General features: G+C 49.2%; 2 protein-coding genes across 9 annotated transcripts; one reads left to right on the top strand and one right to left on the bottom strand.

Annotated features, from left to right (window-relative positions):
* The first annotated feature begins 201 nt into the window (after window positions 1-201).
* CCDC61 (coiled-coil domain containing 61) lies at window positions 202-21323 on the top strand. 8 transcript variants are annotated; one of them, XM_053607660.1, is made up of 14 exons: window positions 4554-4688; window positions 7990-8148; window positions 8399-8481; window positions 13224-13381; window positions 14459-14620; window positions 17986-18199; window positions 18291-18373; window positions 19076-19248; window positions 19345-19420; window positions 19756-19901; window positions 19984-20062; window positions 20237-20291; window positions 20784-20856; window positions 20995-21323. In XM_053607660.1, exons 1-14 carry the CDS (start codon window positions 4652-4654, stop codon window positions 21090-21092), a joined length of 1596 nt encoding a protein of 531 aa, XP_053463635.1. In that variant the 5' UTR covers window positions 4554-4651; the 3' UTR covers window positions 21093-21323. The 8 variants fall into 8 exon arrangements, with proteins under 8 accessions (XP_053463631.1, XP_053463633.1, XP_053463630.1 ...); XM_053607656.1 differs by lacking the exon at window positions 4554-4688 and adding an exon at window positions 202-251 and having other exon boundaries at window positions 20784-21323; XM_053607658.1 differs by lacking the exon at window positions 4554-4688 and adding an exon at window positions 4178-4489 and having other exon boundaries at window positions 20784-21323.
* Window positions 21324-21402: 79 nt separating this feature from the next.
* PGLYRP1 (peptidoglycan recognition protein 1) lies at window positions 21403-25765 on the bottom strand. Its single transcript, XM_053607663.1, has 3 exons — window positions 25469-25765; window positions 22560-22681; window positions 21403-22078 (listed from the first exon to the last, which is right to left on the bottom strand). The coding sequence occupies exons 1-3, from the start codon at window positions 25753-25755 to the stop codon at window positions 21900-21902; spliced, it is 588 nt and encodes a 195-aa protein (XP_053463638.1). The 5' UTR covers window positions 25756-25765; the 3' UTR covers window positions 21403-21899.
* Between the last annotated feature and the right edge of the window lie 1434 nt (window positions 25766-27199).

Here is a 27199-nt window from a genome sequence, read left to right as displayed (position 1 = left end):
TAGCGATTGGGGTGGTGACCGACAACAGGGTCCTCCCCAACCCTTTTCGGACCGCCTCTTCCAAGTTGGCCAATTGCAAGCTTTGGAGGGCGGGTTCTCCTCGGAGGCAGAGTGACGGGCGTCTGCTTTGACTAATGGGAGGTTGGCTGAGAGTTTGCCAGGACCGATCAGGAGCGAGAAGGACGGATCCTGGGGCGGGGCTGGAGCTTCGGCAGTTGAACCGCTCGCGAGGAGGGGTGTTTGTGGAGAAGGTGAGAGGCGGCGGGAGCGGCGGGTGCGCGGGCCCGGGCGGCGGTCCTGGGGGGAGGGGTCCTCTGCGGGAGAGTGGGCTGCGGTGGGCAGCTGACCCAGCTGTGGGAATCGGGAGGGAGGATGCCCTTTAGCAGGGTAGGCGCCGGAATGAGAGGTTGTGGGGAAGAGCGTAGTGTGTGAGCCGGGGATGTTCTGTGTGAGCCGGGGATGTTCTGTATTCGCAGGAGAGTCTTTAATGGGGAAAGTTGTAAGGCAGGAGACATTGGATGGCAAAATAAAGAGACGCCCTTGTGTAGCGTTGTGATTTAATAGGTTTTAAGGTCCAGGTTATTATAGTGCAGAATGGAAGGGCAGAAATCTCTGCGATGAGCTCTAAGCTCCGACTTAGGTGGAAGACAAGTGAAGAAGCGATATTTAGGAGAGGAAGAGGGACCTCAAGGAATGAGGCTGTGCTTTCATGAGATGTGAGGGCCCATTGTAGTGTTTACTACGTGACAGGCACCTACCAGCGTTTTTCATGGATTAACTCTTAATCTTAACCCAGCCAGGCTCTGGAGTCGGGTTGCCTGAGTTTGAATCCTATTTCTGCCTGGCCCTACCACTGAACTTTAGTGTGGCTTTGGGTGAGTTTTTTTTTTTTTTTTTGCAGTTTTTTGGCCGGGGCTGGGTTTGAACCCACCACCTCCGGCATATGGGGCCGGTGCCCTACTCCCTGAGCCACAGGCGCCGCCCATTTGGGTGAGTTTTTTAACCCTTCTGGGCCTCAGTTTCATCACAAAGGAATGACCTCATTTTTACATCACTAGCTTCACCCTCTTTATATAATGATAAACTCTCAGGTGTCGATTTCCAGCCTGGATCTCTGTCCCAAACTTTATATGCATATGTCCAATGGCCAACTCTTCCTCTGCTTGAAATTTCAGCTGACATCCGGACTTGTCCCAAACCAAACTTGTGGTTTCCCCCCACCTTCAACCTCCAAACTCAGTTGATGGCAAATCCATCTTTCCATGTGCTCAAGACAAATACCTTAGAGTTGTCTTTCCCTCCCTTTTCTGTTACCTACATATGATCTATCATCAGCTATCCCATTAGCTCTGCCTTTTTTTTTTTTGAGACAGCCTCAAGCTGTAGCCCTGAGGAGAGTGCTGTGACATCACAGCTCACAGCAACTTCCAACTCCTGGGCTCAAGCGATTTTCCTGCCACCGCCTCCCAAGTAGCTGGGACTACAGGTGCCTGCCACAACCCCAGGCTATTTTCTGGTTGCAGCCGTCATTGTTTGGCCGGTCCAGGCTGGATTTGAACCCACCAGCACAGGTGTATGTGGTTGGTGCCTTAGCTGCTTGAGCCACAGGTGACGAGCCAGCTCTGCCTTTAAAACACATCTAATATCCAACCATGTTTCACACCTCCCTGGCTACCACTGTGGTCTAAGACATCTGCTCTTACCTGGTATGTTGCAGTGGCCTCCTTATTGGGCCCCTTGCCTCTGCCGTTGACCCCCACAGTCAGGAGGAGCCTGTAAGAACAAAAGTCTGTTCAAGTCTTTTTATCACATCTTGCATACCAAGTCCTCCCCATGCCCACAAGGCCTCAGAGGGCAGCTTCCTCTTCTGCCCTTTGCTTACCTCCTGTCATTCTGTACCCCTCAATCACACTGCTGCAGCCACCCTGGCTTCTTCACTGTGGTGGAACATGGCAGGTACATTACTACCTCAGGGGCTTTTTTTTTTTTTTTTGAGACAGAGTCTTGCTATGTCACCCTCAGTAGAGTGCTGTGGCGTCACAGCTCAGTAACTTCAAACTCTCGGGCTTAAGCAGTTCTCTTGCCTCAGCCTCCCAAGTAGCTGGGACTATAGGTACCCGCCACAACACCTGGCTATTTTTTGTTATTGTTGCAGTTGTCATTGTTGTTTAGCAGTTCTGGGCCGGGTTCAAGTCTGCCAGCTCTGGTGTATGTGGCTGGAGCCCTAACCACTGAGCTACGGGTGTCAAGCCATCCTGAGAGTCTTTGTATCTGCTGTTCCCTTCATATGGATCTAGTCCCCCTGGGTGTCTATATGGCTTCTCCCTCACCTCTTTCAGTTTCTGTTCATATGTCAACTTCACAGATAGACCATTTCTGCCCACCCAAGCTAAAATAGCTCTTGTCACTGCCTGGCCCCTTACCTGCTTTGTTTTTCTTCGTAACACTTACTATGACTTACTGTTATTTGTTTATACCCACACTAAGCTTCTCAGACTTTCTCGGCAGAGTGTCTGGTCAGTGGTTCTCAACCTTCCTAATGCCTCATAATGCTGTGACCCTTTAATACAATTCCTCATGTTGTGGTGACCCCCAACCATAAAATTATTTTGGTTGTTACTTCATAACTATAATTTTGCTACTGTTATGAATTGTAATGTAAATATCTGATATGCAGGATGTGTTTTCATTTTCATTACAAAGGGGTTGCGACCCACAGGTTGAGAGGCAATGCTCCATAAGAATATGAACCCGGCACTTGGGAGATCACATAGGTGCTTGAGAGGTGTTACTTCTATACCATGCTGACCCCCCTTCAGAGTTTCCCTGTGCTATGGGGCAGGGTTGTTGAGCTCGGAAGGGTCTTATGTTACGTGATGGAGTTAGGAGGCATAATAATGTGGGCAGATTGTGGTGCCCAAGGACTGAAGGTTTCAACTTGTGGGAAATGCAGATTCCTGGTACTACCTGAAAAGATTCTGCTTATGTAGGTTTGGGACCAGGTCTAGGAAGCTGCATAAGTTCCTTGGCCCTCACTTTGAGAAACACTTTTGAGCTGGTTCAGAGCTTAGGCTGGAAGGAAACAACTGTTATCATCAAGCTCTTCTCCTTTGGCTAGTCCTCTCCTGGGCAGTGTTGGGTCACTGGTGATTGAGATAGCCCCTGACCTAATTTGGAAGTCTGGGAGGGCTTTCTGCAGGAAGTGGGCATTGGAGCTGAGGCCTGGAGGATCAAAAGGAGTGGCTGAAGGGAAAAGACCGTGGGTATATTTTCACTGCCTAGAAGGCCATTATTTGGCATCTCCCATTAAATTCACAACCAGGCTTTGATCTGTGCCACTCCAGGTAGGATACAGGATAAAAGAATGATCAAAATGGCTCTGCCCTCACAGGCTCCTGGCTTTTCACCTACTTATCAACTAATGACATAGATGGTAACAGAGAGTGCCAGTCACTGTTTGAAGCACCTATTTGAATTAACTAATTTAATACCCACAACAATCCTATGAGGTAGGAGCTCTTTTTTTTTTGGCATTTAAAAAGAATTTTTTAAAATTAAATCATAGCTGTGAACATTAATGCAATCATGGGGTACAATGTTCTGGTTTTATATACAATTTGAAATATTTTCATCTAATAGGTTAACATAGCCTTCACGGCATTTTCTTAGTTATTGTGTTAGGAGCGCTTTAAAAAAATTTTTTTAAGTTTATTTTATTTTTTTTCTCTAGCATCAGAATGAGCTGTAAGGTAGGAGCTCTTATTATCCCACTTTACTCATGGGGAAAATGCCTTGCCCAAGGCCGTACTGTGGGTCCAGTGGTGGAGCTGGAATTGAACCCAGGAGGCCCCAGCCTACAGCATGTGCCATGCTTAAGATGTGAAGCCACATTTGGGTTAGTGCTGGAGGAAAAGGAGCAGAAAATTCTGCAAGGAAAGAAAGGTGTTCAGGGCAGAGCAGCTGGGTAAGGAGTAGGGGAATGAATGGTACAGTCCCTCTCTGTGGGATCCTAGGCAACCTCAAACTCTTGGGTTGCTTGCAGCAACCTCAAACTCTTGGTCTTAAATGATCCTCTTTTCTCAGCCTCCAGAGTAGCTGGGACTACAGGTACCCGCCACAGCGCCCCACGAGCTCGGGAGATCTTGGTTGGGCTGGAATGTATGGGAATGTGTGGGAGTTGGGGTGCTGCAGAGTGGGAAAGTGGCCATCAGGTGGAAGCTGCCAGTGGTGGTGATTTGCCCGTGTGGGGTGTGGGAGGTGGTGATGTGGATTTGTCTTTGGAAAGACGAGTGTGGAGGGTTTGCAGCTCGCCCTGGGGGAGAGGGCCGTCTGGGAGAGCAATTTGGGGGGAGGAGCCAGGGGCAGCGATGTAACACTAGAAAGGAGAAGGGGTCACTGCTGTGAACGCTGATAGAGAGCCGGGGGGGCTGGAAAATTGGAGTTAGTGTACTGGAGCTGTGGTGTCGTGGAGCCTGAGAACTGGAGTCAGGTATGTGGGCCAGAATGGGGAGCTGGGTGGGGTGTCCACAGCACTCGCAAGGATGGATGTTGACGTCATGGCTGGTGGAGGCGGGGCCTCGAAGGCACCTCTGGGATGCGGGGTCAGGAGGCTGAGGCCGAGAAGAAGAGCTAGGAGAGATTTGGGACTGGAATGAAATCAGCGACCAGGATGAGCTACTGGTTACAAAGCGAGGAGAGAGGATGCAGGTAGAGGGACAGGATCCGTGGTGGATTGGGGTGGGAGCTCAGGGCCCGGGAAATCACAGAAATGGTGGTAATGGTGGTGGGGTTCACGAAGGGCTCTCCGAAGCAGAGAGGTGCAAAATGAGTGCGGGTCAAGTGGAGGGTTTTACATACAATTTGTTAGGGAAGAGAATCCAGGTGAAGTGTAAGGGTGATAAATACAGGCTGAAAGTGCGGTGTGTGGAGCAGAACCTTGAGCAAATATGTGGGCAGGATGTAGGCTGAGTAATGGGGGGAGCAGAATTGAGGTTAAACCCTGGGATAACATGGGTGGCTGGTGTAGGAGGAAGGAGAGTGTAGCTGTCTCCTCCCCAATCTGGGAAAGCTGGATGACTTTGAGGAGGAGAGAGGACTGGTTTCTGGGGAAGGAAGCATGAGGGGGTAGGACTGGAATATGGAGAGAGGGGGGTTCTGCAGAGAGGAGGATAAGGGGAGCCCAGAATCCCGTGGTTTTCTGGGGAGTTGAGTGATGGGGAACTGCGTTCAGGGAAGCAGGTTGGAGCTGACAGAGATGTGGGATTTATTCCAACACCAATTACTGAGCTTTATGCCTAGAAGAGGGCATGGGAGAGAGCCGGTGAAGTTTGTAGAGGTAAGAGAAGGCTGTTGTGTAAGGGGACAGTTGAGTTCAGGCAGAATATTCAGAAGCTTAATTTCTGGGACTGAGGGCAGGGAGGGAGCTAAGGATTGGGCAGTTGAATTCCGGAAGGGGCTGCTATTCACAGGGTGAGAACGCTGGGCTTATGCTGGGAGAAAGAGATCCGGACCAGGTTGGTGGCGCGAGTGAGGTGTGGCAGGCCCCTTCCTCTCCTTGGTCTCTTCCCGGGAGTTGGGTACCATGAGTGGGGGCGGTGATGCTGTAGGTCTCTTCTGAAGTTCAGTTTCATCCCACGCCTTGGTAATGGGGGAGGGGAGTTTGCCTGCTGATTGGCTCACGGAATCTGGTGGGACGGAGGGGCGGAGACAGGGGAGAGGGATACTTGGACACTACCCGCGATTTGTTTGCAGCGAGATCAGGGATTATTAACCCGGACCTCCGAATCCTCAGAGAATAAAAGCATCAGCCTCTTCAAAGCACCCTGCCCCCAAATAAAGCTAAAGCAGGCGGAGGGAGAGAGGGGGGCATCTGTCAGAATGTCTGGGGCTCAGGTTGTTTTGAGCCTATGAGAAAGAGATCTGTGGATGGGCCTGAGGCAAGGTAATTTGGGAGCCCTTGATTCAATTGCTTGCAAAAGACTGTGGGACTGTTCTTTTTTTTTTTTTGGAGACACAGTCTCACTATGTCGCCCTCGGTAGAGTGTCGTGGCGTCACAGCTCACAGCAACTTCCAACTCTGGGGACTCTAAAAAGGTTAAAATCATTGACCTATGGTTTCAGGACTCATCCTTTTCTGCCTTACAACATATTTTTCAATCTTAGACTTTAAAAGGACTTTCTGGGGAAAATGTGAGGACTATAGAGCAGGTGGTAGGAAAAGAAGGAGATCAGGCATTGGAGGCGGACCCCCATAGTCTGAGTTGGTGGCTCTGACTTTGGAACAGGTGTAAGACCCTGAACAGGGTCCTGCCTTTTTTCCTGCTGAGTCTGTTTCCTCACCTGTCCACTGGGGAGAGCATGGATTTCTCCATAGTTCCCTTCAAGCTCAGAAACAACAACGAAGTAATACCCCGTTTTCCCGAAAATAAGACATCCTTCGAAAATAAAACCTACTCACAGGAAAGATAAGACGTCCCCTGAAAATAAGACCTAGCGCATCTTTAGGAGCACACCTTAATATAAGACACTGTCTTATTTTCGGGGAAATGGGGTAGTAGCAACTAAAACAGCAATAATGCTGTATGGTATTGAGTGCTTGCTACTACTTGTCAGGAATTGCTCAGTTTCTTCAAGGAGTTTAACATGCTTAATTCATTTAATCCTTACACCTATCCAAGGAAGTGGGTGCTGTTATCCTCTTATGGGCTTTCAGAGGCCTTTATGATCATCGTCTGGTCCTTGTTACATCTCTGATCTCATCACTTAGCCCTCTCACCCTCATTTACTCTCTTCCGGCCACACTGATCTCCTTGCTGTTCTTAGAACAAATCGGAAGCATCCCACCCTCAAACCTTTGCCTGGCTCTGCCTACTGCCTGGACACTCTTGCCTTGGGTATTCATATGCCTCCCCTCTCCCCTTCAGCCCATCTCCTTTTCCCCTACTTGGCATTTTTATACACTGCCTATTGTCCCTTCCTAAGAATAGGGACATAATCTGGTTTTTCTTTTGTGGTTTTTTTTTTGGCTGGGGCTGGGTTTGAACCCGCCACCTCCGGCATATGGGACCAGCGCCCTACTCCTTGAGCCACAGGCGACGCCCATAATCTGGTTTTTCATCACATCTCCAGTACCTAGGGTGTATGCTCTTTATAGATAAGGAATCTGGTTCTCAGAGAGGTTAAGTAAATTGCCTATGTGTGCCCAGAAAAACCTAAATAGGGACCCAGGCAGCCCAGAACCCCCATTCTGAACCACCCCTTAAAATCCTGGGCTGAGAGTAGATGCCTGATCCTTATCTCCATCTCCTCAAGGAACTAACAGTGAGTGGTAGCTCTCTTGGCTAAGAGAAGGTACTTATGCTTATAACAGACGAATCAATAAAGTTATTAATTCCATGTGAATGACTTAAGTGAATCATAGATAATATATAGCACTGGCTGTTCCCTCAACTTGGAGCATTTTCCCCCGATAGCCACATGGCTTGCTGTATGACCTCTGCTCAAATGTCATGTCCTCAGGAAGGCCTACTGTGATCCCCTGTTTAAGAGCTATGTCCCACCCAACTCCAATCCTTCCTCTCCCTTTCTAGCTGGATTTTTCTTTACAAATGTTTGCTGAATGAATAAATGAACAAATAATAATAAATATAAAATGAGTGTAAGGCCTAGCTTAATAAATGTATTAATAATAATCCTTTTGTTGGTCATCATATATTTCTTCTAGCCAGCATGTATTGGATAGAGCAATGTGCAGGGCACAGTTTTAATGCTTTTTATATTGTTGCCCAATTTAATCCTCACAACTCCATGAAATAGATGCATAATTTATACCCATTTTCTAGATAAGAAAACTGAGGCACAGAGAGGTGAAGCTGCTTTCCCAACGTGCCATAGCTGGTAAATGATAGAGCCAGGAAATGAATCCTGGCCTTCCAGTTCATGAGCCTGGGCTTTTAACCCTCTGGGTCTCCGTCTCATCCCTTTCTCCAGCAACCTTGACCATGGAGCAGCCTGCTGGCCTGCAGGTCGACTACATCTTCCGGGGCGTGGAGCATGCTGTGCGGGTGGTGGTTTCTGGGCAGGTGTTGGAGCTGGAAGTGGAGGACCGGATGACGGCTGACCAGTGGCGGGGCGAGTTTGATGCCAGCTGTGAGTGTGCCCACCTAGGGTGGCTCACCACTCCTCCCCTGGGATCAGCTTCTCCCAGAAGATGAGGCCACCAGAATCCTGTCCAACTGCCTCTTCTTTGTGACTAGAAGCTCTCCAAATGTGGGGAGGGTTGTAGGCCTTGTTCTTCAAGGCAGAGGGACGAAGTTGGGGAGAGTTGGAGAGCTTAGATTCATTGCCCTTGGGCTGGGCAAGTGGTCAGACCTCAGGAGGGACTTTTCTCCCCACCCAGTCATTGAAGATTTGACTCACAAGACAGGGAACTTCAAACAGTTCAACATCTTCTGTAACATGCTGGAGTCGGCCCTCACACAGGTAGGGCCAAGGTTTGAGTTGGGTTGGGGGTGGATGCCTATCTGATGTATGTAAGATCATCTTTCTTTTCTTTCATTGCAGGAACAGGGCTATTTTTTTATTTTTTCCCAAGTGTAAATGGCTTATTCTGATTCTAATGATAGTTATTTTCACGTAGAAATATCAGGTCACAGAGAAATGTAAAGAGGGAAGTAAAAATCACTCCATCCCTAATATTCATTCCTATTAACATTTTGGTGAGAAATTGCTCCAGTAATTTCTCCATTCCTTTCTGAATGTGTGTGTGTGTATATATATATATTGAGATCTGTAAGTATATATAGTTGATATATTTTCCAAGATATTGTACAACCTGCCTTTAAATGATTAAACAATATTTCATAAAAGAGTAGTCACATAATTGACTGTAGACATTCGTTCTCTTTATTTATTGAGCATCAACAGTGTGCTAGGCACCGTTGTGGGTACTGGGGATACAGCAGTGAACACCAGACAAAATCTCTATTCTCATTCTGGTGGGAGAAACCAGACAAATGAAAAAATACATAATGTCAAGTAGTTAAAGTATTAATAGGGGAAAACTTAAAAGTATTAATAGGCAATAGTAATAGGAAAAAGTTAAGAGTGACAAGGGATGGCAGATATCATTTATTTATTTATTAAAAAAATTTTTTTTTTTTAGAGACAGAGTCTCACTTTATCACCCTTGGTAGAGTGCCATGACATCACAGTTCACAGCAACCTTCAAGTCCTGGGTTTAGGTGATTCTCTTGCCTCAGCCTCCCGAGTAGCTGGGACTACAGACACCTGCCACAACGCCTGGCTATTTCTTTTTGTTGTTGTTGTTGTTGCCGTTTGGCTGGGGCTGGGTTTGAACCCACCACCATCGGTATATGGGGCCGGTGCCCTGCTCACTGAGCCACAGGCGCAGATCTTATTTATTTATTTTGAGACAGAGTCTCACTAGGTTGCCATGGCATCACAGCTCACAGCAACTCAAACTCTTGGGTGTAAGCGATTCTGTGCCTCAGCCTCCCAAGTAGCTGGGACTACAGGTGCCTGCCATAACTCCTGGCTATTTATTTTTGTCGTAGTTGTCATCGTTGTTTGGCAGGCCTCAAATGGGTTTGAACCTGCCAGCCCTGGTCTATGTGGCCCCTGGTCTATGTGGCTAGCGCCCTAGCTGCTAAGCTACAGGCCCCAAGCCTATTTTATTTATTTATTTATTTATTGCAGGTTTTGGCTAGGGCCGGGTTCGAACCTGCCACGTCTGTTATATGGGGCTAGCACCCCACCCCTTGAGCAATAGGAGTGGCTCTTTATTTTATTTTTTGAGATAGTCTCACTCTGTTGCTCTCAGGGGTCCTCATACTTTTTAAACAGGGGGCCAGTTCACTGTCCCTCAGACTTGGAGAGCCGGACTATAGTTTAAAAAAAAAAACTATGAACAAACTCCTATGCACATATCTTATTTTGGAGTAGAAAAACAAAACAGAAACAAATACAATCACGCCGCCTCATATGGCCCGCGGGGCGTAGTTTGAGGACCCCTGCTAGAGCACTGTGGTGTCATCATAGCTCACAGCAACCTCAAACTCTTGGGCTTAAGTGATCTACTTGTCTCAGCCTCATGATTAGCTGGGACTACAGGTGCCTGGCTAGTTTTTTCCATTTTTAGTAGAGATGGGGTCTTGCTGTTGCTCAGCCTGGTTTCTAACTCCTGAGTTTAAGACTTTCTGTCTTGGCCTCCCAAAGTGCTCTGGGATTACAGGCATAAGCCACTCTGCCTGGCCTCTAGATAACATTTTTAGACTGTGAACTATATTGTTTCTCTGACTACCCATAAAAATAAGTACTCATTAAATTGTGAAGGTATTAGAAGTGTTTAGCTCATAATAAGTGCTATATAGGGCGGCGCCTGTGGCTCAGTCGGTAAGGCGCCGGCCCCATATACCGAGGGTGGCGGGTTCAAACCCGGCCCCGGCCAAACTGCAACCAAAAAATAGCTGGGTGTTGTGTCGGGCGCCTGTAGTCCCAGCTACTTGGGAGGCTGAGGCAAGAGAATCGCTTAAGCCCCAGGAGTTGGAGGTTGCTGTGAGCTGTGTGAGGCCACAGCACTCTACCGGGCCATAAAGTGAGACTCTGTCTCTACAAAAAAAAAAAAAAAAAAATAAGTGCTATATAGATATTATCTGTTTTTATAACAGCTACTGAGTTTATCTTTGTTGCTAGTAGCTAGTTAGTACCTGTATCGTACCTGTACATCATGATTTATCTGCTCATGTGGTACTCAAATTATTTGTCTCAAAAATCCCTTTATTTTATTTTATTTTTATTTTTTTGAGACAGTCTCACTAGGTCACCCTTGGTAGAGTGCTGTGGTGTCACAGCTCATAGCAACCTTAAACTCTTGGGCTTACGCAATTCTCTTGCCTCAGCCTCTTGAGTAGCTCCCTTTATATTTTTCAAAATTATTGAGGACGCCAAAGAGCTTTTGTTTATGCAGATTATATTTATCAACAGAAATTAAAACAGAAACATTTGAAGGTATTTATGAATTCACTTAAAATAGTGATAATAAGCCTGTTATGTATTAATTTAGATAACATATGTTTATCAAAAATACATTTTCTGAAACAGAAAGTAAGTATAGCATTGTTTTACATTTTTGCAAATCTCTTTGATGTCTGGCTTAGTAGAAAATTGCTAGATTCTCACATGTACCTCTGCATTTAGCCTATTAATGGTATATTTTGGTTGAGGTGTATGCAGAAAAATCCTGCCTCCCAGAGATAGGTGAAAAAGGGAATACCTGAGTAGCTTTTTCAGATGATTGTGGATATCTTTTTTTGCTAACACCGTAAGACTGGACAATGGTAGTTTTCCTACAGGTTAGTTGGAATATAGAATTTGAAGCCTCATCAGTTAAGTTTTTTTGTTGCTACTTAAGTTCCATTGACATACCCTGTGCTTTGTGTGGATCTTTGAAGCCTGTGTGTGATTTACTAACAGGCATTGGTCCTTTGGAAAATACTCATTCACTGAGTTGTGCAGCTCTTCCAAATGTTGACACTTTCCTTATACAGGGTGTCCATAAAGTTTGTGTGCAATAGAAAATTACACACTATTTTAAATTATACACAAACTTGGTGGCCACCCTGTATGATATCAGGGAGTCACATTTGTTAATATTCTTTCTGATCTCACCAGGAAAGTCTTTGACCATTGGGAAGTTGTCACACACGGTAGAAGATACAAATTTTCCAAAAGTCTAGTTCTAATTTAAGTTTAAAGCTTGAATTTTATAATTGGCAACAAATCCCATTAGCTGTTTTTCTTGAAGTGACAGGCTCACTTTGTTTATTTTTGAGAAAATGACTGCCAAATATTCAAGTCTGAATAACCCTAGTTTTGTCTGTCAGTTGTTCTTTCAAGTAAAAATAGCATTCCGTGGGTGGTGCCTGTGGCTCAGTGAGTAGGGCGCTGGCCCCATATACCGAAGGTGGCAGGTTCAAACCCAGCCCCGGCTGAACTGCAACCAAAAAATAGCCGGGTGTTGTGGCGGGCGCCTGTAGTCCCAGCTGCTCTGGAGGCTGAGGCAGGAGAATTGCAGAAGCCCAAGAGCTGGAGGTTGCTGTGAGTCCTGTGACATCATGGCACTCTACTGAAGGCAGTAAAATGAGACTCTGTCTCTACAAAAAAAAAAAAAAGGGGGGGCGGCGCCTGTGGCTCAGTCGGTAAGGCGCCTGCCCCATGTGCCGAGGGTGGCAGGTTCAAACCTGGCCCCCGCTGAACTGCAACCAAAGAATAGCTGGGCGTTGTGGCGGGCGCCTGTAGTCCCAGCTACTGAGGAGGCTGAGGCAAGAGAATCGCTTAAGCCCAGGAGTTGGAGGTTGCTGTGAGCCGTGTGATGCCATGGCACTCTACCGAGGGCCATAAAGTGAAACTCTGTCTCTACAAAAAAAAAAAAAAAAAAATAGGATTCCGTGAAAAAGTGGCTAATTTAGTTCAAAGCTCAGTAGCACAGGCACTTTCCTGAGGCCAATATCATGCTTTGGTATGCAGCCTAAATCCTTTAATGTGTACTTGGTGTTTTGTTGCACAGAATAGTAAAGAGATGTGTACTCAAGGGTCGAAACTCAACAAAATTAGTAGTTTTTACTGCTTTCTCAAGAACATTACTAGATTTTGTTTCCTGGTTTCAAAATCCTGAAACCAGGAAATGGTTTTATTTATTTGTTTATTTGTTCATTTCTCCCTCCTCCCCAGCCCTCACTGAGACTACAAGGCAGTGAGGGATACAATGACTACTAGTACAATTGGTGCCAGTGGCTTGATTCCTGCTAAGGTGCCAGCAGTTTTTTCCACCATTACTTTTGCACCATTAGTGCAAATGTCACCATAGTGATAAAGTCAAATGATGTCTTATATTAGGATTTTGTAATGATTGTCTTTGTATTATTATGAAAATAGTTTTGACCTCATGGACTCCCTAAAAGGCTTTCTGGGATTCCCCAAGGGCCTGGAGACAGACCTTGGGAGAGTCAGAGGTCTCAGCTGTTCCCCATGGTTGAGCATTTTAGGTTCTTTCCAGTTTCTCCCTCTGGGAAGTCCTTGTGCCAGCTCCTGGGACAGGGCCATCTTGACCATCAGCCTTAGTCGAGGAAAGCCTAGCCAGCCCAGAGAATGGGAAGGGGTGTGGTAATGTTGGGTCCTGTGTCACCTCCTTCCTTCTTCCACAGAGCAGTGAGTCAGTCACCCTAGACCTGCTGACCTACACAGACCTGGAGTCCCTGCGGAACCGCAAGATGGGGGGCCGTTCGGGTCCCACGGCCCCCAGATCGGCTCAGCTCAATTCCAAGCGGTACCTGATCCTCATCTACTCTGTGGAATTTGACAGGTGGGGAAAAGGGGTGGAATGCAGGCACTGGCTGGTGGCTGGTGGGAAGGGTGGGAGAGGATGTGGCTAGATCTCAGGAATCCCTGGCACCCAGGACAAGGTGGGGATGTTGGTTAAGCCTTCCCTTTGGAATCTTCTCATGTTGGAGTTAGTATCATTTAATATTGTGTTGGCCACAAGTGACAGAATAACCATTGCTGATGCCTTAAGGAAATAAGTTTATCACATAAGATAATGTCTAGGTAGGTGGCTTCTACTCAACAGTTCCATTAGGAACTCAGGCTCCTTATGTTTTTATTTAGTTTTTTCCTTTGTCATCCTTAATGTTCACTTTTTGACTTCATCTTTATCTCTTGATGATCACAAAATAGCTGCTGGGCCTCCAAGCATTTCATCTGTATCAAGGCAGGTGGAAGAGGTACGAGGCTGTGTATGCTAATTACATCTGCTGTTTTTATCAGGAAAAAAAAAAGTGTTCCCAGAAGACTCTCAACAGATTTCCTATAATATCTGACTAGAAGCAGTCCCATGCAAGTGATGCTGAGAAAATTAATATCTGGGCTTTCTAGCCTTTATAGTGGGAGGTAGCATGGGAGTTGGGACTGGCTATTGGGTAGCTCGATGACAGTGTCTGTCCCATGTGTTAATAGCTCCTGGATTTTTTAGTGGGAAGTTAAGGATACTCTGTGAATGGGGCAGTTAGTTAATCAAAGCCTTACCTTTCCCCAGCCTGGTGACTAAGGTCAGGCCAACCAGAATCTCCCACTGTGGAATCTAAATTAGGATTGTGTTTAGCTGCACATAACATAATACCGGCATCCCCTCACCAGCAGTGCGGGACAAAGAAGTTAATTTGGATTACACCAGGGCTGCTAATCCCAGTGGTCCCAAAATTGCTATGTAAGAAGCTCTTCGGGGTGGTGACTGGTGCAAGGGGCCTGGTGGCAGGGAGAGGCCTCTCAGAAGGTGGTTTTTGGGATCGTCTTTTTCATACACTATGGTTTTCAGAGTCTAGTAGTTATCCTTGAGTGGATTCTTGGCCTCTGAGATGTCATGATTCTGATACTCTCTCCTCAGGATTCACTACCCACTGCCCCTCCCGTACCAGGGCAAGCCAGACCCTGTGGTCCTGCAGGGCATCATTCGCTCACTGAAGGAAGAGCTGGGCCGCCTACGAGGGCTGAATGGCCAGGACACTCGGGACATTCGGGAGACTGAGATCTGGCACCTGCGGGAGCAGTAAGTTTTGGAGGGATAGCGGTCTGAGGTAGGATGGGGCATGTCCCTTTGTGCACTTAGAGGCTCTCATGCTTAGCACCATTGGGAGGACAGCTGTGTTTCATCTGCCACATATTTATTCCAAGCCCCTCTGTGCCTGCCTTATCCCAGGTGGTGCTGGGGACCAAGATTATTCCTGTTCTGCCCTGCTGTGGCTCCCAGTCCAGGGATGGGTACAGATCTGTTTGAAGACAGTGAAGGCTCAGAATGGTGGGCAGGGGGATTCCAGAAGGAGAGCCTGGCCCTGCTTGGTAAGGGAGGAGCGTTCTTAGCACAGGGAACAGCATATCAAAGACAGGGTAGGAGGTCAAGCTATGTTCAATTGAATCTACCTTCACTGGGGCCTCATGCCGGCCACCATCCCATGCTCTGTCCCTCCCGTGGTACCCAGCCCAGGGCAGGTGGATGGTAGTCATATAACCATCTGAGTTTATCACTGCAGAATTGATGGGGGGAGGCAGGTAAGGGAGCCTGTGCTGTGGGGGCTGTAACAGGATCCTGATGGGATATTAGGGTGGGTTTTCATTTCTGCCACATGCTTTGAGCTGTGGGGACCAGTTTCTACCTGGAGGGGGCCTGACTTTGGAGAGGACTAATAATTTTTTTTTTTTTTTTTTTTTTGAGACAGAATCTCACTATGTCGCCCTTGGTAGAGGCCATGGCGTGACAGCTCACAGCAACCTCAAACTCTTGGACTTCAGCGATTCTCTTGCCTCAGCCTCCCGAATAGCTGGGACTACAGGCTCCTGCCATAACGCCTGGCTATGTTTTGGTTGTAGTTGTTATTGTTGTTTAGCTGGTCCAGGCCAGGCTCCAACCCACTAGCCTCAGTGTATGTGGCTGGCACCCTACTCACTGAGCTATGGGAGCTGAGCCACTAACAATGCTTTTTAGTAATAATAATTATACCAGCAGATAATTTTTTTTTTTTTTGTGGTTTTTGGCCAGGGCTGGGTTTGAACCCGCCACCTCCGGCATATGGGGCCGGCGCCCTACTCCTTGAGCCACAGGCGCCATCCACCAGCAGATAATTTTTATTGAGCATTTAACTATGTTCTAGGGACTCTCTCACTGCTGTATGATGGAATTCATTCTATCCTTACAACTACCTATGAAGTAGGCACTATCAACCCCATTTTACAGGAAACTGAGACCCAGAGAAGTTAAGAAACTTGCCCTAGGTCACACAGTTAGTAACAAGGCTGGTGTTGACCTTAGATCCAGGCAGCCAGTGCCACTCCACCTTTTTTCCACAGCCATTCTGCTGTTGGTGGTGGCTGCCAGCCCAGGACAGAGCCCTAAGTGCTAACAGGGAAGACCAGCCCTCTCTCCTCCCAGGAATGGGAGCTGATGGGGCAGGGAAACTCTGTGGGTCTTCCGGGAGGAGCTTGGCTGTGCACTGGTGAGCTGAGGGATAGGAATGCCACAGTGGGGAGGCCAAACTGGGAAGAAGGATAGTCTTCACTTTTAGTTCATCCTCAGGATCTGTGCCCAGGCTGTGTGTGTGTGTGTATGTGTGTGTTTAAGCAGGACAATCTTCACTTTCAGTTCATCCTCAGGATCTATCTCCAGGGTGTGTGTGTGTGTGTGTGTGTGTGTGTGTCTGTGTGTGTGTGTGTGTGTTTCCCAGGCTGGCCACAAGGTGACACCCTCTGCCTTTAGGACTTACCTGCAGAACTGGAGAGGGTGACTTTGTGTGTGTTTCCCAGGATGGCCACAAGGTGGCACCCTTTGCTTTTAGGACCCACCTACAGAATTGGAGAGATCCCACTGTTAAGATTTATTCGTTCATTTGGCCAACATTTTTATTGAGTTCATACTATATGCCAGACACACTGCCCAGCACTGGTTAATGTTTATTATGCCAGACTTGGTCTAAGCACTCTTCAGAGATTCCCACAACCTTACAGGTAGGTATGATTATTATCATCCCTCTTCACAGATGAGAAGAGATGGACTGAGTCCCAGAGATGTGAAATGAAATTGCCCCAAGTCCCCCAAGCTTGTTAATAAGTGGAGTAGAATTGAATGCAGGGATCCTGGGCATGGAGCCCGGGTTCCTAAACATTGAACCAGACATACGGAGACTCTATCTTCAGAAAGGTGGGGACCCAGGGAGAAAACAGACAGTCACGCTGATAAATGATAGCTTTACTGTGGTTGGTGCTAGGAAGGAAATGTGCAGAGAGCCAGGAGGGCAGAGAACATTGTGGAAGGCAGGTTTGCCTGGATGAGTGGAGTCATTCCTGCCAGGAGGAGAAAGAGAGTGTTCTGGAAGAAGGAGGGAACTGCATTTGCAGCTGGAGCCCTGTGGGACAGGGAAGTAGGAGGAGAAGAGGGGAGAAGTCAGTTGGGCAGGGGCCCAAGGGGAAGCTCTTGTGAGAGTGTAGGGAAACAGCAGATTTTTAGAATGATTTATTAGAAAAAATTCTAAGCACAGTGAAAAGTAGCCAGGAGGATAACATGCTTGTACTTGTCCTCAGCTTTTCTTTTTTTGAGATGGTCCCATTTTGTTGCCCAGGTTGGAGCACAGTGGCACAATCATAGCTTTCTGCAGCCTCCAACTCCTGGGCTCCAGCCAGCCTCCTGCCTCAGCCTTCTGAGTAGCTGGGACTACAGGCATGCACTACCACACCTGGCTAATTTTTTCTTATTTTTTGTAGAGACGGAGTCTTGCTGTGTTGCTTAGTATTCCAACTTAATCAGTTATCCACATTTTGCTCGTCTTGTTTGATCTACTTGCCCTTCCCCCTAGAAGCAAATCCCATTTGTCCCCTCTGTAAATGCTTCAGTATGTATCTTTCACATGTAAGACATTAAGAACAAGCACCATTATCACATCCCAAGAAATTGACAAAACTTCTATAACGTCATCTGATGACCTCACCATTGTCTTTTTATAACTTCTTTGTTTGAATTAATATTCTAGGTCAATAGGTATGGCTATACATTGCAGTTTGTTGATGTGTTTCTTAAATCTCTTTTAATTTACATCCTTCCCCCTCCACTTTTCATCTTACTTTTTTTGTGGAAGAAACCAGGTTGTTTGTCCTGTAGAATTTCCCAGTCTAGATTTTGCTGATTTTTGCAGTATGATGTTGTTTAACATCTTGTTCTGTCCCCTATTCCAGTGAAGTGGTGACTAAACCCATATACTTAATTTATTTGGAATCAGGTTTTTGGCAAGACACCTTCCTCGGTGGTGCTGGGTGCTCCTGCTGTCAGGTGGTGTTGAGAGGACGAGTTCAGTGATTGAGAGCGGTCAGGAGGGAGGTTGATGAGGCCGTGCTCTCTCTCCAGCTCCGTCTTTCCTCTTCTGTCTCTAGAGTGTCGCGTTTGGCATCTGAGAAGCGTGAGCTGGAGTCCCAGCTGGGCCGATCGCGGGAGGAGGCTCTGGCCGGGCGGGCGGCGCGCCAGGAGGCCGAGGCGCTGCGGGGACTCGTGCGTGGCCTGGAGCTGGAGCTGCGGCAAGAACGTGGTCTCGGGCACAGGGCTGTGGGTCCACGCCGCAGCCAGGACTGCCGCCGCCTGGCTAAGGAGGTGAGGGGGAGGGGCGGCCGCCGGGAGCGGCCGGTCGGGCTTGGGCCTCAGCTTCAGTCTGGACCTCTGCACCCTTTTCCGCTCCTGGCAGCTAGAGGAGGTAAAGGCGTCTGAGCGGAGCCTGCGCTCACGGTTGAAGACACTGAACAACGAGCTGGCCCTGTACAAAAGAGGGTGAGAGGCGTGTCTCGGAGATGGCGGGATCTGCGGGTGGGTTGGGACAGACAGACTGGGCCTAAAAGAGGGTGGAGTCGGAGGGCACATGGGTGGGGCCCGAACAGGGCGGGCGCAGCCTGAGGTTGGGCGGGCCCTAGTGGACGGAATGCAGCTTAGAGAAAGATTCTGAATGCTGTAAGGTACCATAGTTACAAACAGTGGACCTGTGCGACAGAGTGACACTCTGACTCAGAAAATAATTGACACACACACACAAATATATTTTAAAAAATACTGGACTTGGCCTGTGGGTAGGTTTGGGTGCGGCATTCAGGAGGCAAGGTCTGAAGAGAGGGTCTGGGAAAGGGGCGGGGCCTGAGGTTCAGGAGTGGAAAGGGTAGGGCAGCAGATGGGGGATCAGGTTGTTGTCTGTTGAAATTTATTGGTGTGGGTGGTGGCAAATTGGGAACATTTTCCAGGGTGCTGTGGGAGACCTCGGGAAGAAGGGTCTGGTGAAGGGAGTGTGTTGAAAGGATATAGGGAAATGACTGGGTATTTTGGTGGGTCTGAGTCCAGGGGTATAAGAGATGGTCTTGGGCGAGGGTGTGCTGGCTAGGAGTTGTTTGGAGATGAGAGTTCAAATAAGGGGTGGTAAGTTGGGGAGGAGGCTTGTGATTGAGGTTGTCCAGGCTAGCAGGAAACTGACAGCTGGTTCTATAGTCCCAGGGGACGAACTCCGCCAGTGGCGCAGCCAGTAGCCCGGGAGGACCGGGCTTCGTCCCGCGAGCGCTCCACCTCTCGTGGCCGTGGGGCTACTCGATCTTCATCCCGGGAGAGCGGCCGCGGAAGCCGGGGTCGGGGCCGTCCTTCCCGCTCCTCACCCTCACCCACAGGTCCGTACCTGTTCTGCCCCCTGCCCTGCCTGAGGAGACATGGAGCCTGTGACCCCAGTTTCCTCTTTTTCCCGGCATTTCCCCACCTTGTTCTAGGTGGTCGAGCTCTCCGTTTTGACCCCACGGCTTTTGTGAAAGCCAAGGAAAAGAAGCAGAGAGAGATCAAGATGAAGTTAGTGCCCATTCCCGTCTCACCTGCCCTTACCCCCACCCCAGTAGTCAGCTCCCTGACCTCTGCCTGCTTTTTTGCTATCTGGCGGAGTTCCTTATTTCTCTCTGCCTTCCATCTGTTTCCATCATCTGTGACCTGCTCCATTATCCCCTTCCCACACCCTGCTTGCTTCTCTTCAGAGCCCACCTCCTTTGCTGACCCTTGCTGGCTCTGTTTTCTTGTCTCACCCCCACCCTGCTGTGTCTCCGCATGCTTTATCCCCTCCTATGCCACATGATCTCACTTGAGTCACAGGCTCTGGCGCACAGGCAGGTGTCTCCTTTTCCCCTTCTCAGGCAACAGCAGCAGCAGCGGAACCGATTGGGTAGTGGAGGAAGTGGGGAGGGTCCGTCTATCTCATGGTCTCGCCAGACTCGGCCCTCTGCTGCCATGACTGGGCGAGGGGACGCAGCTAACCACTCCCGAAACCGCAGCTCTTCCGGTAATTGGGTTGAGATGGGGGCTGGCGGGTGGGGGGCTTGGGGTGTGTGTGCAGGAGGCTCACACTCTCCCCCTCCCTTCAGTGGACAGTTTCCGCAGCCGCTGCTCCTCCGCCAGCTCCTGCAGTGAGTTTGAGGATTTCTCAGAGTCGCTCTCCAGAGGGTAAAACTTGGACTGGGAGAAAGGACTAACTTGAAGGGGTATCTGGGAGACTGGAAATAATGTTTTGCAGGGACATTGGGTAATGGGGACTGGGGAATTTGAAACCACAAAGAAGGCGAGGTGGGAGAAACCAAAGACTCCCCACCATTGGGTCCTTGGTCACTCCCTTCTTAGCATTCGTCGCCATCGGAAGCCTCCTAGCCCCACACCCTGGAATGGGTCCAATGTGGTGAGTGTCTTTGCTAAGGCCTTGGAGGATGAAGGGGTAGCATTAAACCACTGGAAGCCAGGTGTCCTCATTTCCCATGATTCCATCCTGGGGATCATGCTGCAGGGGGGACTCTGATATGCCTATGGAAACAGGGTGTTTTGAGGAGGGAGGATTGAAGGAACTATGAGGGGCACCGTGATCCCATTTAAGGGTCTGGCTTTAGATTGTCAGGTCTTAAAACCTGGTTCCTCTTATTACTATCACTCAAGGTAGTTTATTGGCCTTTCTGTATCTTGGTTTCTTTATTGGTTAAATGAGGATGGTAATAATGTTACTTCAGAGAGTTCTTGTGAGGACACAAGGAGGTTATTTTGCATATAGTGAGTGTTGAGTAGGTGTCAGGCCTTATTTTTTCCTGAGGTCCTTAGGTCCAGAATTTCCAGTGAGATTCTGGGGGGCAGAAATAGAGGGAGGGTGCCTGACCCCCTTTCCTGACTTCCTCATCACCAGAAGTCTACCCCCTTGGAACGCAACCACCATCAGAGGCGCCTGGCCAACTCGAGTGGCTGGGTTCCCATCAAAGGTGAGCCTGGAACTCCACATCTCTCCCACACAACCAGAACCCATTGGGATGGTGATGAGAGCACTGGTAATTGGGCCCAGCAGCTCCCTGTGGCTTCAGTCCCCTCACAGCCCTCCAAACCCATGCCTACTCTCATAGAGTACAGCTCAGACCACCAGGCAGCTGACATGGCCGAAATTGATGCCCGCCTGAAGGCCTTGCAGGAATACATGAACCGACTGGACACGCGGTCGTGACTGTGGAGAGGGGGTACTGCCCCTCCATTCTCCAGCCACTGCTGGGTATGGTGTGGTGGGTGGGCCAGGGTGGCCTTCCAACCCCGCCCAGACCTCACCCCTCCTGGTGCTTCTGGGGTCTAGGATATGAGGTCCTGACCTCCTCCTCTCCCCAGGCAAGGCATGCAGGGAGAGAGGATATGTGCATTTTGTAAATAAACATATTTGCTTTTGGGACCCCTCAGCTTATGACTGAAGGGTGAAGGTGGAGTGGGGAGGAAGGGAAATTGGGCAGTGCAATTGGGACCTGAGTATATTTATGGGCATGTCTTATGACTGGGAAGCATATTGGGGTTCAAGCTCAAGAAAAACTACCACATTCTCAAAGAGGGGACTTGCGGGGTGAGAGTGAGTATCTGTCCCTAAAGGAGTCCAAGCAGAGATTGTTCACAGGATGTCTTTGGCTGTGTGGTGGAAAAGGGTGTCTGGCAGCATGATTCACTTCCTGGGTGGACCCCAGCTGCTGCCAGCAGGTATCCAGGCTGACCTGCTGCTAACTCCTGGGCTCTGACCTGAGACCTCTGGGTTCTGAGCTGTCACTTTCAAGCTGGGATCTCTAGGGTCTTGGCTCAAGGATGGGGCCTCTGGGTTCCAAACACCAGAGAGAAGAGTGTTGGGAAGAGAGGGAGATGGCCACAGACTAGTTGGAAGGAGACAGAGAGGGGAGACACCCACAGGAACACAGTTTGAGCTGTGCCTTTATTGGAGGAGGAGGCAGTGGGGTTTCTGGCTGTGGGTGGAGAGGAACGCTGTGCCAAGAGCAGGTCCTCACTCACGGTAGTGAGGCCAATTCCGGATAGCTTCGTAGAGCTGGTCTCCCGGAGATTGCGTCTGCTGCACATCACGGTGTCCTTTGACCTCATATTTAGGGATCAGGGCTCCCCGAGCCACCCCACAGGCCAGCAGACTTTGGGCTGCCTGGAGGGCCCGGGCTGGGGGCAACCGCTCTGGGGGAGGCAGAGACAGGAGTGAGGCTAGGGCTTACTTGAAGGGCACAGGTAGGGTGGGGTAGTGGGTACAATTAAGGGCTCTGAGCTAGACTTAGCCTCTTTGTGCCTCAGTTTCCTCACCCATGAAAAGAGAGAATCATGGCACTTACCTTCCCATATTTTACTCGTTGAGAGGGTCAAATGGATTATTTTTTGTAAAACCCACAGAATAGCACAGCAGAGTAAGCCTTTAGCAAGTACTGGGTCCTGGGTCCTAACTACCAAAGTAGCCCATGTTTGCCAGGTACTTCTTAGGTACCATGGATTGGCCTGAGAATTTTTATATCAATAAGTCCCCAGTCCCTCCTTGTGGTTGAAAATGGAGGAAATGAGGCTCAGAAAATGGAGTCACTTGCCTCTCAACCACAAGCCACCATGTTATGCCATCTCCATGCCCCTTCTGAACCCCCCTATCTCTACTGGCTGGACAGTTACTTACCCATGTAGTTGCCCATGAAGGTGATGCCAATGGATATGGGGTTCCAGGTGGGACCCGTATGGTCGCCCTTGATGTTCCAACCCCGGCCCTCATACACAAGCCCATCTTCTCCAATCAGGAAGCTGCTCGGGAAGGTGGGGGCTGGATGAGTGAGGGAGGGCTTTCTGGGGCAGGACTTCACTCTCTTGCACTCACTCATCACACCCCCATTCCTGCCATGAACACATATTTTCCCTCCCATCCTTGTCCCCTTATTTTCCACAATAGTGATGACTGAGCCATTTATGGAGCCCCTGCTACATGCCACACACAGCCCTCCACATACCTTTTTCATTTGCACAGTGAGGGGGGATGGAGGAGAGTCAACACCACTCCCATTTTATATAAAGAATCAGAGTGGTGGAGTCAGCTTTCCAAGGTCACACAGATGGTCAGGGGCGAGCTGAGCTTTTCACCCAGGTTCCCACATGATCTCATTCCTTGCTTTTTCGTGCCTCCCCGGAGGATTTGTTGAACTCTTGCTGTGCTGACTGCTCATACAACAACCCACTGAGGTAGGTACTGTTCCCATGCCCATTTTAAGCTTAGAAAACAGACACTCAGAAAGTGGCATGATTTCCACAAGGCCCCCAAAGACTCCTGCTTCTCAGAACTCAGCCCTCAGGAAGCCAGCCTGCTTCCTGCCCTCAGGGCTCACTTGGGCAACAGAATCAGGGACTCAAGGTTGGGATCACAACCAGATACAGACCCTGGAGCACCAGCCTCTGCCTCCTTGAGGTTTCCAATCTTGGCAGTGGATTCTTAAGACTCAACATGTCTTGATTGAGTCTGACTTGGCACACTGGAGTTAACTAGATGATCTTGGAGCTGCAGGGTCTGCTGACTCAGCTCTCTGGCTCACAGGGTTATTAATGATGCACGGAATGTGGGAACCTCTGGATCTTGGGTTATAAATGTGCTGCTCAGGAAGCCAGCTCATGGAATCTACCTCTGAAGAGACTGGAAACACCATAGTGATGCCAGCTTCTGGGACCAGGCTGGTTATGGCCCTGCCACATTCCCTGCCCCCGGCGCAGGGCATTGGTGCTTTGCATTTGTTACATCAATGCATCTAAGTTAAACCTCAACCACCAAATAAAAATAAATAAAACCCTCAACCACCATATATGGTCAAGAAAGAGCCCCATTTACAGGTGAAGAAACAGGTTCAGAGAGAAGCTGATAGGACAAGGAAAGGGGTTTCAAAACATTAGAATCGAGCTCTGAATCCTGAAAGCTGAGAAACAGACTTAAATTTGCATTTCTATAGGTGATTTAGGCCAGAGGACACAGAGCCAGGTCACAGGTCACATCTTCGTTCAAGGGAACACTCATTATCTGAGTACCCCGCTCTTGGAAACAAAACCTTGAAGTTGGAAGCTTAGAGTGATAAAATCTTAACCCGGAAGAGCTGGGGATATATATGGAGGCTTCTAGACATCTTGAGCAGGGTCTTCTGAAGCACCCTGAAGGGATGGGGCCTGGGGACCTCCAGGTACACGGGGTGATTCTGGGGTTTCCCAAGGTCGAGGTTGGAGGAGTCATAGTTCCCTCTTACTGTGGGAACCTTGCACTAGACACGTCTTATTACATCAGAGAGGGAGCTAGTGGACACGACCCAAAAGCTGGTCTAACCCTCCCCCCCCGCCCTGGCCCTGTTTCTGCTCTCCTACAGTCTGTTCTGCCTAAAGCAGTCAGGGGTCCTCAAGCTGAAGCCAGTCTCCGCCCCATATGTTCAGAGTCATCACTGTCCCACAGGCCCTATAGGATCTGGTGCCTACTGGCCCCTTCCTTTCCACTCCCCTGTGTCCTGCACTGCTTGCTCTGCTCCCCTACCCCGATCCCAGAACCAGCTCAAAGGCAGTCTCAGGGAGGCCTTCCCTTGCCCCACAAGTCTGGTTGCAGTTTTGAGGCCACCTTCGCACCCTGTTCCTTTTACCCATACCTGTCACCATCTGAACTCATCTTGCTGACTTGAGTTGTTCCTCACCTGTTTCTCCATGTTGGTCGTTCAGCCCTGCAGGGCTGGAGTTGCCCTGTCCACATGTCCGTGCCAGCATCTCACACACTACCTGGCATGCAGCAGGCACCTGATATCGGCAGCTGGTGTCTTTGTGGGCTTCTTTTACCTGCCACTGTCTTAAGTGCTTTGCATGTATTGGCTGGCTTAATGAACAGCCTGGTCACATTCCCATGGATTGATTCTACAGAGCAGGAAGCTGAAGCTGAGAGGACTTGTCTCATCCAGCAATAAGCTGAGCTGAGGCTGGGACTGGCCTGGTGCACAATGAGCCTAGTTTTCTGCCTCCTCAACAGAAGCAACACCCTTTATGGAGGAGCTCTTTCATGATGTGTAGCAGACACCTCAGAGTGAGTGAATCAAAGCCCGCCCCTTCCTCCAGGGAGCAGAGTTTGGGTTACCCCTTTCCTCTTATTTTATTTATTTTTTTGACCCAGTCTCTGTTGACCTGGGTATAGTGCTGCAGTGTCATCATAGCTCACAGCAACTTCAATCTCTTGGGCTCAGGCATCCTCCTACCGCAGCCTACAAAGCCAGGCTAGTTTTCCTATTTTTAGTAGAGATAGGGTCTCACTGTTGTTCAGGCTGGTCTGGAACTAGTGAGCTCAGGTAATCCATCCATCTTGGCCTCCCAAAGTGCTAAGATTACAGGTATGAGCCTCTGGGCTGTCACTTTCCCCCTCCTCACAGCATCTCTGCTGCCTGCACCTGCTCAGCCCTATATGGTAACCCCAGAAGAGACCTAGATGCCCCCAAGGTTGAGTAAGTTGCCAGGTGGCTGCAGCACTGGGCAGCAAACCCCGTCCCGCTGTCTGGCGCCTGTGCCCCTTTGCCTCCCCTTAGCACTCACTTGTAGCCCACGTCGCACCAGCCCAGCGTCCGGGCGTGGTAGTTCTGTACGTTCTGGGCCTGCTGCTGGCACGAGGCCGGGGCGTTGCAGGTACTACCCGCTGTGTGCGACACCACCACGTAGCGCACCGGTAGGTTCAGGCGCTGGGTGCACTCCGACGCCGCGGCCCCCCACTCGTTGCGGGGCACAATGGGGCTGCAGCAGGGCGGGGCTTCTGACTTCTGAGCCGCTCCGAGCGCCAGGAGGGCCAAGAGGGCCCAGGCGAGCAGCGCTTGCTGGCGGGACATGGCGGGCAGGGCGCGCAGAAACCGCTAGGAGAGCGCCCCAGTCGGGCCACTTTTATCTGCCTGGGTGGAGCTGCAGGAGTCTTGCTTCACACCCTGGCGGGACTTCCCCTGCCGATCACCCGGGACCCCAACCTTGGCTTCCTAATCTGGCAGAGCCAGAACAGGATGCGGTGTAGACGGGGACTTGGGTCAGGTGGAGAGACAGTTCAACCGGGAGGGACGCACAGGACCCTGGGCACTTGGCCCTGTGGTTTCTGGAAGACCCAGGGCTTGGATCCCTGCTCTGCTTTGTCTCTGCCCTCAGTGGGGCATTGGACAAACCAACAGGAACTTATGCCAGAGTGAGAGGCCCAGGACGTTGACACATCTCCTTCCTGTAAGGATTGAGGTAACAAAAGTGCCAATTTTAAAAATGCATCCTTTTCCCAGGTCCAAGCCTGATACCACTTATTCCTTGTGCTAAACTGGAGAGGTAACAGGAAGCCCATTTCACAGCTGAGTAAACTGAGGCTGGGAGAGGGGAAGTCAGTGCAGAGACATGGGAGGTGTGGAGCTTGGTGGTCCAGAGCCTAGATTCAGAGCCAGGTGTCTGCATGTGAATCCTGGCCACTTTATAGTGTGTGAGCCCCAGAAAGTGCTTTAACCTTTCTGTGCCTTGGTTTCCCCACCTGCCCTATAGGGATGATAATATAAAGTACCTAACGCAGGGTTGATAAGGGATTAGGTGGGTTGACGAGCATGGGGCCCTTAAAAGTTGATTAGTACGTAGTGCCACATAAGTGCCACTGAGACTCAAAAACTCAAGTCAGGTCTTGGTAATAAGGAACATGGTTTTTATGGATCCCACCAAGCAGCTCCATTCTGGAGAGGAGGGAATCTGAATTTGCCTTAGGGCTACTGAGTGGTTTGGGATCCTATGTTAGGGCAGAAGGATTTCCTGGGGTTCCACCATATTCTCCATAGTTAGATAGATTATGTTCATATCATGGAACAGTGCACCAGGGCTCTCTAAGCACTTTTAAGACTATCACATGCTCAAATTAAAAAAAAGAAATTATCACATGCTAACTAGCCAGGTGTTGTGATAGGTGTGTATAGTCCCAGCTACTTGGCAGGCAGAGATGAGAGGATTGCTAGAGCACAGCAGTTTGAGGTTACCTTGAAATATGACACCATGGAACTCTACCTAGGGTGACTGAGTGATACTCTGTCTCAAAAAAAAAAAAATTGTCACATGCTCAAAACAAGGCTGTGAGGTACCTGTTATTATTAACCCCTTTTACAAGTCAAGGAAAATGAAGCCTGGAGGTGTTATCACACACCGGGAGGAGATGCTGAAACCAGGCTTTGGCCATAGGCTTCCTGCCTCCAGTTCCAAACCATATTCCACTTCTTATAAGCTTATATAAGTTAAATAGAGCAAAATCAAAACCATGTGTATCAA

This window comes from Nycticebus coucang, chromosome 10, assembly GCF_027406575.1.
Source record: "Nycticebus coucang isolate mNycCou1 chromosome 10, mNycCou1.pri, whole genome shotgun sequence".
In the NCBI taxonomy this organism is placed as follows: Eukaryota; Metazoa; Chordata; class Mammalia; order Primates; family Lorisidae; genus Nycticebus; species Nycticebus coucang.
This window is presented reverse-complemented; position numbering and strand designations above follow the sequence as displayed.